This window comes from Typha latifolia, chromosome 6 (assembly GCF_019914945.1).
Source record: "Typha latifolia isolate L0001 chromosome 6, TyphaL0001v2, whole genome shotgun sequence".
NCBI classification, from domain to species: Eukaryota; Viridiplantae; Streptophyta; class Magnoliopsida; order Poales; family Typhaceae; genus Typha; species Typha latifolia.
Genome location: NC_133091.1, coordinates 10,055,810 through 10,072,236, shown reverse-complemented (window position 1 = coordinate 10,072,236; position 16,427 = coordinate 10,055,810). Strand labels below are relative to the sequence as shown.

Genomic DNA, 16,427 nt, shown 5'->3' with positions numbered 1-16,427 from the left:
ACTCTGATACCAAATGATAGGCTTTGATACCAAATTGATAGGATCTGGAACCAAAAGTTTGGCTACGGAATAATTTCTTAATATTTGAATTTATTGTAGGTAGCAATCCGCATAATCGTGGAAAAAATATTCGTCAAATATTCTTTGGTAGTCAGAAAATTACAAAACTAATTGGATTGGATCCATAACTTCCTATTCTACAACTTTCATATTTATGCCCTTCACAGATTCTAAGTGAAAATGATTAAAAGAAGTAGAAGAAAAGAATAAAGTGGTTGAGATCCCAAAAAAGAGGGGTGACTCGATAGTCGACGGAGATTAGAAGTTATGAGAAACCTTACCAACGATAGAGGTGGAAGGATGGTGAAAATGAAGGAGGGAGATTAGGGTAGATAGATGATAGAGAGGCAAGAAATCAATATTTCAATGACATAATGAAGTTGGTTGCCATTCACATATATATAGAGGCTAGCCAACAAGTCCTAAAATAATATGAAACCCTAACAAACCAACTAAACTAGTATTCTTTATATTCTCCGATTACCTCTCAGATTAAGCTTTTGTTTTGTTATAGATAGATTCTGGAAAGTAATGAATATCAAAGTTGTAGATCTGGAGGTTGGCGACCTTATACAACTAGTTTGATATTATTTGGATATATGTATAATATTCTATGAATATTTTCCCGAAACTGCGCAGAGTTGGATTTAACTAATTAAATAAAATCATAACCTACTAAGACTCTAACTAAACCAAATAACCAAATAAGATAATTAGACTCAATCCTTTGAGTTTAATCTCCTTTTGATGTGATCCGATTTGATCCGATTCGTATCAAAGACCAATGCTCTGTGGGGGTGTTTGGTACAAAGGGAGCCAGAGCAAAGAGGTCTCAGCTGAAGGTCCATGGAGTTTCGATCCAGACCTTCCACCTATCTTTTTCTTTGTTGAAAGATATCAAGAAAGAGTTCATGCCTGCATAAATGAATTTTGCAGCACTTTCCAGGTTCCATGCCCAGGAGAGAGCATTTCTCAAGCCGAGATGAGGTTCCCCACTAAGCACAGTTTGGGGTTTTTGCTGGGCAAAACGTTTTTCTCTCCAATAGGAATGGTTTCATCCATACTTTCCTCCTTACAGAGGTTAGAAAACTTTCTCACTAGTTCCTTGTCCGAGGAGTCCATAGTGAGCAGAAAGAGAATAGGTTGAGCCGAGCAGAGAGATTGAAGGGGGATAAGCTAGAGGAAGGGCTGGGGCAAGAGGGAGATGACTGGAAGGATATATGGAAATACTCTCTAAGGAGAGAAGAAAACTCTCCGGAGAGAGAAGAAAAGGTCGTCGTTAGACTTCTTAATCCACACTGTCGTCACGACAAGCAAGACCATTGCAGATGCCATCACCTCTCGATCGCTATCACAATCTCCGTATAACTCTATTACTTAGTGCTATTGCTTTGACGAAGGAGTTGAACTGTAAAGTGAATCAGCATATTAAAAAAATTATAGAAAAACTTATCATTTTTTTTCTAACGGTAGAATGAAAACAAAAGAATTATACTCGAACGAAGTTCATTTAGAATTTGATTCTAATCATATTGCGTTAGGTAGAATGACTGGAAGAGATGAGCCAAGACCTGATCCAATAGGCTTCGCGGGCCGAACGAACCATTGAACGCGAAATATATCAAAGCGGCAAAACCCAAACAAAGCCGAAGCTTGAACGGAAGCAAACAGCGATGCCCAAGTCTGCTGCTGCTCTCGCTTCCCTCCTATCCAACGCTTTGCTTCCTCCGCTATGGGCGTCGAGCCGTCGGAATCTAATTGCTCTCCCTCCCATTTTCCGCGGTTTCGCTACCTCTCATCATCTCAAGAATCATGGCCACGCAAAGAATCCGTCTTGGGTTTTGAGGAAGAAGGCTTCCTCTCTTCCCCGCTCTTCCGCCGTCGAGACTGTTGCCGCTGAGTCTGCTGCTTCATCTGATGGGTAAAGTTTGACGTCGTCTTTTCTGGGTGTTCCTGTGTTTTTGATAATTGGGCTAGTTTTTTCCTTTGGATTTGGGTAGTCGGTCTTATGTTTGTTAATTTGCTTCTGTGAGTTATTTGCTGCACTTTAGTTCTTTGGCTTGAGTAAGTTGTTTGTTTTATCCTATGGGGAGGTAGAGTATGGAAAGTAGCACAGTTGACATTGTTGGGTATAATGTTGGAAGATTGAGGTGATAAAAGAATAAGTATTCTAGATCGTATGGCATGGTATCTTGCTAGAAAGTGCAGAATGAGGCTTTTACACAATAAGATAGCTAATTAATACTTGGAAGTAAATTTATGTAAGGCTTTTCAGTCAGAAATTAAGCTGCCAGGGTTAGCATGTGGTAAAGATGAGACTTTGGACTTGAGGAGTGTAGAAGTATACAAGTTATGTCAATCTGAAGAGGAAATACTGCTAAACCCAAGCATATGATGTCTATATGGATTCTCTTAGATTAACATTTTGAAGGAAGTGGAGTTTTGAAAGACTGAAACTCTGAAAGTTATGAATGACTGGCTATAGATGTTTGTGTTTACCAAAGACATGTAATATGCTTCTGCCCCATTATGTTGTTGTGCATTCTTTGTGGGTAACATCACATGATGTTGTTTGGAAGTAAGTTATATATAGTAAATTTGTATAGGGCCTCTAAAATAAAAATGTAAGCTGCACAGGCTTGGCAAATGTGCATCTATTGTTCCTGCAAACAGGACAATTTTGAGTTGCTCTTTTCTTTGTCTACTACGGATATTATTAAGAAGCCTTGGGAGCATGGAATCATAAGTACTAACCCATATTAAACAGAAAGCTTTGTCAGGATGAGACTTCAAAGTTAAAGTAGTGTTAAGGACCAAATGGAACATTATTTGTGGCAATTTTAATATGAATGATCTTAATAGCGATGTAAAAGCCTAGAAGGATGCTTATATGGCTTCTCCAATAATAGGCAGCTAGACTGTCTTGGCAGTTATTTTTAATAAAAATAGCTGTGTCCTTGGAAATTTGCAATCAGATGTGCCATGCATATCCTGGCTTGTTTTTCTCGACGAATTCCCATATTTGATATACAAAAAGTCAACTGCATTTGGCATTCAAAGGGCCTAGCATATAGTCCTTTTCACTTGTATATTTTGCTTTCCCTTGCATTCACGAGGTTATGTATTCAAGTCATGGAAACAACCTCCTTGATAATGAGGGTAAGGCGGCGTATATCTTCCCTTTCCAGATTCCATATTCATGAAGGTCTTGTGCAATTGGATGCCTTCTGTTTTGCTGCATAATATTCTTTCAAATCAACTTGATTATATCAGTCAAATAACCAGCTTTTTGAAAAATTGCCTTCCCTTTTATGAGGTAGAGGTTTTCTTTTTTTAATTTATCTTGAAATGTTTTTATATGCGTTCTTCGTGGTTGATGCAACTGAAAGTTCTTACCCTAGGATGTATTGGAAGTTCAAAGTTGGTGAAGCCGTGAGGTTGTGGTTTTAGGGATGGATGGAAAAATGAGGAAAAAACCCTAGGTCTATGTAATTCCTTTGAAATTTGAATAACCTGCTGTGATGAGTGTCTAGTGCGATGTTTCCGTCTCTCTCTCTCTCTCTCTCTCTCTCTCAAGGTGGCCGCCTTAGGCGGGGCGACCATCAAGGCACGCAATCTAGAAGCTAGGCAGGTCCGGAAGGCAATTTGAGCCTAGGCAGTTAATTAACGCTAAGCACCGGAAGTTAGGTGGTTTTAAAAGTTTTAGAGTGGGTATTTAGTATAAATACTATTTCTACTGGGGTCCTAAAGGTACCTATTATTTAAATTCCAAGGGGTTCCTAAATTCTATAGAAAGGGTCTCTTGTAAAGATTAGCAATGAAACCGCCATTGAGAGGAGCAACAACTAGAAGGTTTTTGCTATTACTCTAAGACTACGCATGCAGTAGCAACAACAACAATTGCATCTATGCAAAGAACAACTTCCCTTGTAGATGTCTATGACTATTTTGAGGTTACACAGTCTTTGTGTTATAGACTTATTTTTAGGTGCCCGCCCAGTGCCTAGAGACTAGGTGATCTCCTAGCCACCCGCCTATGAACTACAGTTATTTTAAAACATTGGTAATTAAAAGTGTCATGATTTCTATTTTTTGAAAAGGAGAAAGTGAAACGGAGCTTCTAAAATACTTTATCCTAAGACATCTGTCATAGCTCTAATCTGCAACAAAGAATTGAAGCGATGTTTGAAGGATGGCCTTATTAATTTTGGTGGAGCAACTGATGAAATCCTCGTTTCTGTAAGTTTCACCTTGCCCCAGCTTCATGCCAATATCTAAGCTTCAAGTTTTTGTTTTTAGTGAATTCTTCTGCCTCCTATTTTAGAGTAACATCATGTGGAACTTTCTTGAAGTTTATTCTATTTTATATTGAGTATATAACATGTATGGAGCTGTTGAATCAGCTTTCAATGGTTGCACTGTATTTGAGTAGCATTCATGTCTGTTTTCCATTAATCTTGCCAGTCTCATTGTTATCCCGATTTTGTGCAGGTATCCAGAATATAATCGTCTGCTACCATGCCCATTGCAGAGTGGGTCACCAAGGGTTGAACATCTTGTAGTACCAGAAGGAGGGATTGTTGGTGATTATATTTGCAAAGCTTTGCATCTTCCTCCTCTGTAAGTATATATCCTTTATTGCTGATATATAGTCCTAGTAATGGAATGTGCCAAATCATTGCTCTAATGAAGGAAGAAAGAATGAATTGTTGAATAACTATTGTTTCCGTTAGGCATAAAACAAGAAAGCAATTAAAAAAACACCAGGAAAGGAGCAGAATTTGTACAAGGATACTAATTTTCCTAGAATTACTTGAAAGAAGAGAAGAGCAAAATGAAAATGAAAATTTTCTTTTTCCTTGATGTTTGTATGTATTTTAGTTTTCTACATAATACCTAATCCACCTTTTGTCTTTTTGAATTGATTTTGTCAACTCTCACATACTTAAAAATTCTTGTTGAGAATATTGAGATGTAAGCATTTTGACCTTAACTTTAGCATGATTTTGTGCATTGAAAATTTTTAATAAAAATATTGCATTCACAAATAAAGACATGAGGGAAGAGACGTAGATTGATACTGCTTGTTTACTGTTTTTAGTTTCCTGAGAGAATTATATTTATCTATTAATAGCTATAACTCATATATATGGAATTGATGTGATAATAAGAAAAAAATTTAAGGTCTTTATCAAGGTTCCTAGTCTTGACTAATCTTGATCTGGATTAGCCGAAATTGATCGGGATCAGTCGTAACCAGATCGATTTCGGCAAGGTTAGCCGAAACTGAATCCATTTTGGTTGGATCAAATGAAACAACCCAAGATGGATCAAAGAGTACGAGACACACCTCATTTTCTCGTGAGCTACTTCTCTGGTGAAGTCCACCGACATCGATCCATCAAAATAGATTTTTGGCGAGCTCCTCTTTCGACACCGCACTCCAACGCCATCCTTTTCTAAGGGCGGAGCTTGCTTCTAATTTAAGGAGGGGCCAATTAGCATGGTTCCTAGTTTCAGCCGATCCCGAGTGGGATCGGCCGAAACGGATCGGGATCAGCCGTAGCCGATCTCGATCCTGGCCGAAACCAATCTATTGATTGGTTTCGGTTGGGTATCGGCTGGATCGGCCAATACCCGATTCGTTTCGGGTCGGGATTGGCCGTATCGACCGATCCCGCCCGAGACGGGCATGGGTAAAAGAGAAAGAAAGGGGAAAGAGAGAGAGAAAGAGAGAGAGAAAGAGAGGGAGGAAGAGAGGGAAAGAGAGGGAGGAAGAGAGAAAGGGAAGGAGAGAAAGAGAGATAGAGCAAGAGAGAGAAAAAGAGAGGGAAAGAGAAAGAGGGAGAAAGAGATAGAGTTTGTGGGTTGCAGCAGTAAGAGGGGGAGGGAAGAAGAGAGAGAGGGGAAGAGGAGAGAGAGAGAGAGACATGGAGAGAAAACAAAAATTAAAAAACTATGTTAAAGAGGAAAAGAGGTGGTAGTTGGTGAGGGAGAGAGAGAGTTTTTAAGGGAAAGAGTAGGAGAGAGAGTTAATTAGGGAGAGAGTTTGATAAGAGAGAGTTAGTGAGAGAGAGAGTTTGATAAAAAAGAGAATTAGTGGAGAGAAGGTAAATTTTTTTTTAAATTTTTGTGGGAGAGAGGGAGAGTGTGAGTGGTAGAAAGGGAGAAATAGAAATTGAGAAAATAGTATTTATTTTTTAATTTTTTAGACTTTATTTATGAATAATTTATATTTATATCTTATTATTATTTTTCTAAAAAAATTAAGAAATTTTCTGTATTTTAAAATTATTTTAAAATACAGGCTGATACGGACGGTTGATACTGCCGATACCGCCGATACGGTCGATACGTATCGTTTTTTCAGACGGCCGATCCCGATCGCGATTTCGATATTTGGAACCTTGCTAATTAGTATATTAACATACTAGTTTTTTAGGAAAGAATAAGCAAGATGAAATTAGAATTAAAATTTTAAAATTTTTGGGAGGACATAGTCCCTTTTAGGATTAATATGGCTCAACTATTACCACTGGTTTTTTTTTTTTCCATTTCTCTTCTCTTTCATACTCTCCCTCTTTTGTTTTTCTCTCTGTTGTGTACCAACAGTGTGACCGAAAGGGGGAAGGGGGAGAGTTAGATCAAGAGAGGGAGTGACTGAAAAGCATGAGTCTTTTGACTGAGAGTGACAGAATGGGGGAAGAGTGGTAGAGAGAGTTAAGAGAGTGAGTGGAGAGAGATAGAGATAGAGAGTGAGTTTTTTTAGATTTATAATATGTTTTTTTTTAATTTTTCTGTCATTTTTTAAAAAAAATTAAGATTTTTTTTTTGTATTTTCATAATTAAAGAATAATTTGATTTCGAAATCCGATACTAGCAGTTGATACGGCTAATATGTATCATTTTTTTGAGTTATCGATCTTGATCATGATATTTTGAACCTTGGTATTTATCATTTTCTTCCAATATCTTTCTTCAATAAGAATTTAAAAAATTGTGAATCCAAGGTATTAAGATTTGGTACCAATTGAAATTCCAAGGGTGGGAGAGAACAGAAATTAGTAGGTCCGAAAGATATGAAAAAGGCATAAAAACCAAGGTTCCAAGTATCGGCCGTTTTGTATTGGTTTATACATTTAAATAAATTTTAAAATACAAAAAAATTTAAAATTTAAAAAAATAATAATAAGATTTAAATATAAATTTATGCATATATAAATCTAAAATTTTAAAATAGAAATATTATTACTTACTTGGAACCTTAGTTTTTATTACTTACACTCTTTCCCCCTTTCATACAAATAAAAAATATTCTTACTCTCCCGCACTTACTCTCTTATCAAATTCTCTCTCATTAATTTTCTCTCCCACTAACTCTCTCTCCCTCCCACTAACTCTCTCTCTTATTAACTCTCTCACTACCTCTTTCTCTCTCCTACTACCACTCCTTTTCCCTCACCGACTCCCCTCTCTCTTATTAACTCTCTCTCTCTCCCACTACCACTCCATCTCTCGCACCAACACCTTTCTCTCGATCTCTCCCTATCTAGTTCTCTCTCTCCTCTCTCTCTCCCACTAACTATCCCTCTCCCTCACTGACTCCCTTCTCTCTTGGTCTCTCCCTCTCCGATTCTTCTTTTGCAATGCTTCTTCGATGAGCTCCAACGAGGTATTTTCTCTTTTTCTCTCTCCCTCCGACGAGCTCTCTTTATTGGGTATTGGCCGATTCGGTCAAAACCAGTTATTGGATTTGTTTTGGTCCTGAATTAGGAACAGCAGAAACTTGAAACCATGGCAAAAACCAAGACTAGTTTTTTTTTAATGTGGAAAAATCTCCCTCACCAAAGAGAGGAAAATACTACGGATCTGATTACACACAAATCAATCTATTCCACTAAAATCGTGGATACAAGATTCACTTACACTCGTTCGTATGACACGCACAACAATTAATTGAAATGTTTCTTCCTTGCAGTCCGTCGCTATTAATTGCTCCACATGCAAATAGATTGCCTTCAGCTGACGTTGTCTTGACTTGGATCATCCACGTTGTCAAGACGTTGAAACTTAGACGTCGTTGGTAATCAATGTAGCTCCTCCAAAATACTTTAAGACATGCAGAAGTAAGCAAGTATTGGAACAAATTTTCAACTCCCCATACTTGATGGAAAAGAAAACTCTTTTACTTAAGGGATCCTAGAACTCCTTGAGTGGGTTGGATGTTTGTGAATACCTCTGAGATCCCTATATAGGTGAGAAGTAATATCTCTAGTTCGGACTAGGTGAATCAAAGGAAAAGTTCGAATGAAACAACATGCTCCTTTCTCAATTCTACACATGCCTTTTGAACCCCATAAATATCGTTCAAACGTCACTTAAGTTGTCTTATACAAATTATGCCTTTTTTTGTTCTGAAATTCGAACAAGACCCAGCATTGTTCGAACAAGACCGAGTGTTGTTTGAACAAGACCGAGTACCATTTGAACGGCTTCTGATATAGCCTATTGAATTTGCTTCTTTTCCACTTGAAACTCCGATTTCTTTGCACTATATAGATTGTGCATTATGAAGACAAGTGTTTTTGCCCATGATTTGCCATAACAAATAATGGCACTGACAAATTTCAAATGATAATGTAAGTGGGCCTTGTAGAGTGGATTTGGTGATGTCCTGCAACAAGTTTTAGGTGTTTAGATTTCTGTCAAGTTCATTGTCATATTCATGTGAGCCATGGGTGGCCAGATTATAAATGCCAAAACAGTTTCACATAATGTAGTTGGATAGACAAGCAACTAATAACGTGATGTCACCGTGCATCCCTTTCTATGTTAACATAAATTTTGAGTGATGTAAGGGATATGTACTTTTAAATATAATAAATGGAGCATTCTACATTTGAAGGTTTGTTGCAGATCTTATTCACTTTGGGGCTGTGCATTATGCCTTAGTGTGCCCAAATCCTCCTCCAAGTGCAACTCCAGAACAATTTCGGATCTTCAAAGAAGTAACAGAACCTTCAGTCCTGAAGAAGAGGTCATCCCTTAAAGGGAAGACTGTGAGAGAAGCACAAAAGACATTTCGAATAACAGATGCTAATCAATTTGTTGAATCTGGCACTTACCTACGTGTCCATGTACACCCTAAGCGCTTCCCAAGGTAAATTTGACCAGTTTTTCCCTATGGTAACAAAGCTCAGTTTTTTCGTTGTCAGTATACTATCCTTACACTTTTCTGGCATGTGATGTCACACTACAGTATCCTACTTGTTCATAGAATTTAGATAGTCCATCTTTAGGAAATCAAGAAGGTTTGGATGCTATGTCTAAAAAAAAGAATAGTTTGCATGACTTTTAGATTTAGAGAATGCCTTATTGTTCCTACTAATCTTTGATTTTAACCAGGTGCTATGAAGTTGACTGGAAGTCCAGAATAATAGCAGTGACTGATTCGTATGTGGTCATTGACAAACCAGCTGCAACTTCCGTATGTATTTCAACCTTTTCAATCATTTGTTGGATGGACACATTCGAGCTATGCATTTGAACTATCATTCTCTATATTTCTACCTATACATGAACTATGGTGACTAAAACTGCAGTTTACTTTATTCTAACCACTACCTTATTTGTTCAATACTCAATGGATGAAATTTTTATGTTTCAGCTATTGGTGTCTGAGTGTCTGGGTTTTCAGAGAAAAAGAGGGCAAAGGATCTTGCTCTGGAGTCAAAATGGTGAAAGTGAAGAGAGTTCGCTAGATCAAGTTAATCCAAATTTGTTACCTCTGGGGCTTCTTTAAGGATGATTATAGCTCCTTTTTTGTACCCTTTAGAATTTCAGGAGTCCTAATCGGAAACGAGTGGGCTTGATTGAAAGTGGCAAGGACTCGAGTTAGAATCTTCCTAAGAATATATAAGGAACAACCTTCTAAAAGAAGGTCGTGGCGGCTGCCATGGCGAGTGTAAATAATGGCCCGCTTTTGTCAATAATGAGCCCATATCAGGTTACATAAATGACCAAGTCAATCACAAAGTAACATAGAAACATGCGATATAATGGGTCTTGCTGCTTTCCCTGATGCTAAATCCTATCTCGGTTGTGAAGAAACATAGAAACTTGAAACGATGACCTTGAGCAGATTTACCTGAAGGAAAATAAGGCCTTATTTTTAGATTGGACTATCTAGTAATCACATTTTGATCATTTTCAATTTCTTTTGTGATGGTACTCTTTTAGTTGTTGCAATAGACCATCTTGGTTGAATAGAGTTATGATGTTACCATTTCTTTTGAGATTGTGATAAAGTTGCTTAATTGCATATTTTTGTTTTTTTATTTGATTATATATAAGAATAATTTCATTTAGACCCTCCAAACTATTACTGTTTTCTTACGTACACTCCCTACATTTTTTTTTTACTACCTACATACACCACTTGAATTTAAAAATATATCCACTCATGCTCCTTTACACCAATAGAATAGTAACTTTATGGATCTCTAAATCAAAATTTTTTTGGTTCAGGGATGTATGTGGTAAAAAATAAGTTCAAGGAATGTATATGGAAAACTATAATAGTTCGAAGGGTCTAAATAGAATTATCCCTTATAGATAAGATAATTTCATAGGAAAATTCATTAAACATATATTTCTGAGACTTGCAATGGCTCATATCACCTGTATCATTGCGCGCCATGGGCCATGAAACCCTTTGGTCACTATGTACTTGCCGCTATATTGATTAGGAAATATGACACCTTTGACTAACTTGTATTGATTTTGCACTCTAATGGTTAATCTAAATGATGATTTTATTAATGTGGAGAACCCTCACATATTGGAAAACCCAAATTGACAATTGACTAACCACCAACCAAGGTCAGGTTACCCGAAATTGTTAGTTTGCTAACCGAACTAACCAAGTTAATTTAATAGGAACCCGTTGATAGAAAGGCATGTTTTTAGCATATAACTACCTCATCTACCTAAGACTTCCCATAAATTTTTTATGCCCTGCCTGGTAACTTGCAGATAGTTTATATCTGGTCGCCAAACCTATGCGTATTGCATATGTCAAGCCTATGTACATCGCATATGTATTCACATAAATATATGGGAGAAGTCTTGTCACTTGAAGATTTAGAATTAATTTGTTTTATGTTTGTTGCTAAGGTGTAGGAGGTAGGAAGGAATACTAGATTACCAAAGGAATGTTATATTATTATCTGACAAATCTGTTAGTTTTTCTTATGTTCAAATTCTTAATACTTTTTTTTCAGAACTTTGAACATAATCTATTCAAAGTAAACTGGTGTTTTAGGTAGGAGGAACAACAGATAACATTGAAGAATGCTGTGCGACATTTGCTTCTCGTGCCTTAGGATTGGAAGCTACTTTAAGAACCACCCACCAGATAGACAACTGTACTGAAGGCTGGTGTGTTTCACTTTCTTCTTTATATGAACAATGGTCATGGAACAAATAATGGTATTTGACATCTGTCTCTGCAGTGTTGTTTTGGCTAGAACAAAGGATTTTTGCTCCGTCTTCCATGGATTTATAAGGGTAAGTTTACATATATTGTGTAGTCAATTAATAAATAAGTTTTAAACTTTCTTCAGTTACATTATCTCACTAAGATATAATTTCTAGTTAGACAAATCTGCAATGCAAATTGCTAATAGGGACTGATGATTGATTTCTATAACCAGGAAAAACAAGTTAAGAAACTTTATCTGGCTCTTGCTGCAGAACCTGTACCACTTGGAGTAATTTCACATTACATGCGTCCAGTGAATATGGCTCCAAGATTAGTCTCAAAAGGTATGCTCTGAAGTTTGATTTGTTATCTCAAAAGGTATTGCATCTTGTGCCATACTGAACTGAACCTGTTGATAATTTCCCAGAATATTCTACTCATCACCAAGTCAAATTGATCAAATCCTAACAACTGTGTTGTTCATATCTTCCAGATATTGATAAAGATGTTAGGTATATTTTATTCATAGTTCTTTTTAAGCAAAAGGAAGTTCATATTAGAAGTCAATTAGACGAATGCTACTAACTGTGAAGAAATAAAACAAGAGTAAGAAGAGAGATAAACTTGCTTCCTTGTTGAGAAGCATAGAGCACCATTCTGAATATAGAGGCCTGTGGTTGTACTCCACATATTGAGGTTATCAATATGCTGTGCTCCTATGCCTAGTGTGCCTACCTTAAAGAAAATTTGTCAAGAACAACATGTCATACTATGGTAGTTGGCATGCATGACCACCAATTTGCAAGCATAATCATATATGGATGTAATTAAGTAATTTCTTGTTAAAAATAGATGTGGTTCTTGCTAAACAAATACTTTGTCGAATCATGGTACATGGAAGGAAGGTGTATGCATTGGAGAAATTAGTGGAAGAAGTATGCCTTTATTTTCTTCAGGTTGTTTAAAGGGCTATCATGGACTGCTTGTGCTGTGTTGTGTTAGCATATCTTTTGTGATTATTGAGTATCTGTTGATAAATAAACTCTGTTATGCATCTACAAGTGTGGTGGTTTATGGTTTTGGATCTTTCAGTTAGGAAGAATGTTCAAAAACTATTGTAGATCTGATTAGAGTATTTAGATGGATGATTGCCACTAGACAGATTATTTAAGAATAATATGGAAATTGAGCCAATAAATGATGCAAGAATATCAATTGAGATATTTCAAACATGTCCACCTCATACAATATAGTTCACTGTTAGGTAGAAATTCCATTTAAGTGGAAGGTGTACAAGCGAGAGACAAGGACCATAAAATGACTTATATGTAAACAACGAGAAAAGATATAAGAACCTTTTTATTGAAGCATATTTTGCAAGATAGAGCTAAATAACATAAAATGATTTATATAACTGGCCTGAATTAATCAGTGTTTATAAAAAAAATCAGTGGAGCTTGTTTTGTCTTCATGCGTTGAAATGAGGCTCACTAAAAATGCCTTGAGGCTTAGGGGTCATGCTGTATGAGGTCAATGGCAATTATTCTGTAAATTAAGGTTATTGGTGAGCATCTTGGCTTTTATTTAAACCTTTAAATATAAGGACTCCTATCAGTCATTAAATAGTTCATCAGAAATAGAAAAGACGAATGAATTTATTATTAACATTTTTTTCAGGGAATCTTGACTGCTGAACTTACATTATGCAAGATATCTTAGAGCAATAAGATGCTACTTTTGTATGATGTTAGAATTTTCTTTCAGAATATATTAGCCAGGTAACATAAGAAGCATTGCAGTTTTCTTCTATTGAGATTATCATGCATAGTCTCTTTAGAGTTTCTATAGAGTTATAGCTAAATGCTTACAATATATCAGTCATATACTGAGTACAGATAATGATCAATAAAATATAAAAATATGCCATTTGCATACTCCATTGTTACTATCCAATGGAAAGTGAAGCTCCTCCTTTAGTGGATAATAAACTAAACTTCCTGATGACAATAAATCTGAGAATAGTAAGTTTAGTATGACATCAAACATGCACTGCCAAACACTTCTGTGCTTTGTTTCATGGTTTGAGTGGTAACACCATTACACACCGATGCATCATATATTTATTACTTTTTGGTGTCGTAGCATATGATATTTATATATGTCATGTTACAATAGATTCTATTGGTGGATGGCATCTCTGTCAACTAGAGGTGTTGGAGTGCAAGGAGGTGCCGTGGCCAAATTCGGACATTGGGAAAGTCTACAACATTGACAATTGTGGATGGCCCTCACAAAAAGCTGCCTATGAATGTAAAATTAACCTCTTGACGGGAAAAACTCATCAGGTACATTGATAAAAGATTTGTTTTCCTTATGTTTGATCGAGAACCAAAAGTTTCTGTCTTTATGGGCTCTACTAATATTCACTTTTGAATACTGAGCTTATTTTTTTTCTAAACTAACCATTCTCACTTAGAGGATTAAAATCTGCTTCTGTTATGTAAGGATCTCTGCACAATTTTTTTAATACTAGTTTGGTGTATGGGTTAAATGGACTTTCCAAATTTCTCTACTTCTGTAAATAGGAGACAAGGGGAAGAAAATGGACTAGACAAACCATGGGGGAAAAAATGATATTGTGAGATGACTGGAAGGGTTCTTGTCTCTCCCGGGGTGAGTTTCTTTTCTGGAAATTGTGTAGAGAACTATATGGATCATAATTCCGAGAAACATCTTACTATAATATATCATAACTACTTTTGAAATTCAAGTTCAGTTGGAGACTTAAGAATTATAGAGATAAATGTTCTACAATAGGCACATTAATACTGCATATGTGGGATGCAAATATAGTAAATGGAGGGATCAAAAAGGTAGAAGGAATTTGTTGATAGGAGAATAGTGAGGATTTCATGCATAGAATTAGATTAGGATGAATACAACAGAGAAATGCACTAGTATCTTATGTGATAATTGCTTATTCTTTGGATTGAAATGAAAGTTTTATAGGACAATCACAAGACCAGCATTACTTTATTAATCAGAATGTTGCACAACTAGAAACTAGAAAGCAATATGAAAAAGTTGAGCATCTCCAAGAAAGTATGTTGTGGTAGATTAGTGGGTTACTGGAGAAAGGTGAAGTAAGAAACAATTGTGTCAGGCAAAAGTTAGCGGTACCAACTATAGTAATAAGATACTTTAATCTGAAGATGCTTTGGATGTGTTCAATGAGAATACATAGTGCACTAGTATGGTGATGTTTCCACCCAAGTAAAAGGTCCCTTTGAGAGGGGATGACCATACCTGACGTAGGAGGACATAGTAATAAAGGATATGATAACACTTGATTTTGACAGAGACTCTTGCACTAAATAAAGATATCCATATGGCTAGCCCAAATAGTCAGGATTGAAGGCTTGGTGCTGTTTCTGTGTAACAATCAGGATTTAAGGATTGACCATACTCTTGCACTAAAACCATGTATCCTCTTCTAACACAAGTTCCTCTATCTCCCTAGATCGAATATGGTCAATTAGATGATGTCTGCTGTGTTCCTGTCATGTTGTTTGTGAAAAAGGAAGTACTTCACATAGTGATTACATCTAATGCAGGTGAGAGCACAATTGGCTGCTATAGGTTCGCCCATAGTAGGAGACTCCATGTACATGCCTGCTGCTTTGGCAGAAATGAATAATCTGGGCATCAATCCATTTGGTAGAGAGCGAAAGAACTTTACAAGTGATGATGAAAGGATCTCAGCTACTGAAGCATGGATTTCTCAGCATGGTAAGGAGCCAAATACTGCAATTGGTCTACAAGCATCTCATATCTCATGGCATGATGGCAAATGCTCTTATGAGGCTGGGGTTCCATGGTGGCGACAGGAAGTAGCATAATTTTGATCCATGATATATGAGATAGTACGAACAACTCCTTCCATCAGGGTCTAAATGCCATCATCATTAAGTTCAAACACTCAAAAGCGACTTCCATCGACAAGAGTCAGAGAAATCTTTTATGATCTCTGTTTGGTACTCAGGTGTTGCACTTCAAAGAATCATCTTGCTATCTAATTTGACAGGTTTCTTCATCCGCAAGCAGACAGAGAACTTAAGCGCACTTCGACGAAACTAGTAATATTGGGTGGAGCTCACAATATTTTACATGTATACTACATTATTTAGGTTTCAGCCTGGTTCAGTTTGGACATGAATAGGCAAGGGCTGTATTTTATCCTTGTAATGATCTGTATCTGTAAGAAGACTGTAAATGAAGTTTTGCTTGATTTCTTGAATTTTGTTACTGATTCTCCTTTCTTGTCACATTCAGATCATGTTGGGTCTACTTCAAGCTTCTTATTTCACAAATTTCGGATTCATTTCAATGCTCTCATGAAGTGCACTAGGGTTTGAAAAAATGGGCCGCGCTTACGGGTAGGGTTTGTTATCTTTAGTCCAAGCAGGATCTTGGCCCAGAACTGTTGAAGCTGTCCCTACTTTGATATCACTTGGAGATAACCAGAAATGATTCAAGCTGTAAGCAAAGTGGCACTCAGGATATTGAAAAGACTAGACTAAACCCCATGCCCATTGCTTTTGGAGGTTTTGGTCCCACAGACGAACTCCACAAATGGGTAATGTTCCCTTAGTGCAGCCATTGACCTCATTTTTAGTGACCCAAATTGCCATGAAATCCCTCCAATGTGAGTGCATGGCCAACATAACTTTTACCTTCTTTGTCCATGATAGATATGAGGTTGTAAAGGCTGTCTAACTTTTTCTTCTCTTTTTTTTTTTTGGTTTTCTTGATTGAATCCAACCCTATCCACATATTCTCTGGATGTCTACTTTTGCCTACTTTTCTGATACCTCGCTTTCGTCTT

General features: G+C 36.7%; 1 protein-coding gene across 1 annotated transcript; it reads left to right on the top strand.

Moving 5' to 3' along the window:
* Nucleotides 1-1,579: 1,579 nt before the first annotated feature.
* LOC140790151 (RNA pseudouridine synthase 6, chloroplastic) lies at nt 1,580-15,839 on the top strand. Its single transcript, XM_073140095.1, has 9 exons — nt 1,580-1,981; nt 4,552-4,680; nt 8,966-9,220; nt 9,466-9,547; nt 11,384-11,499; nt 11,574-11,628; nt 11,775-11,886; nt 13,718-13,887; nt 15,157-15,839. Exons 1-9 carry the CDS (start codon nt 1,734-1,736, stop codon nt 15,439-15,441), a joined length of 1,452 nt encoding a protein of 483 aa, XP_072996196.1. The 5' UTR covers nt 1,580-1,733; the 3' UTR covers nt 15,442-15,839.
* Nucleotides 15,840-16,427: the final 588 nt, after the last annotated feature.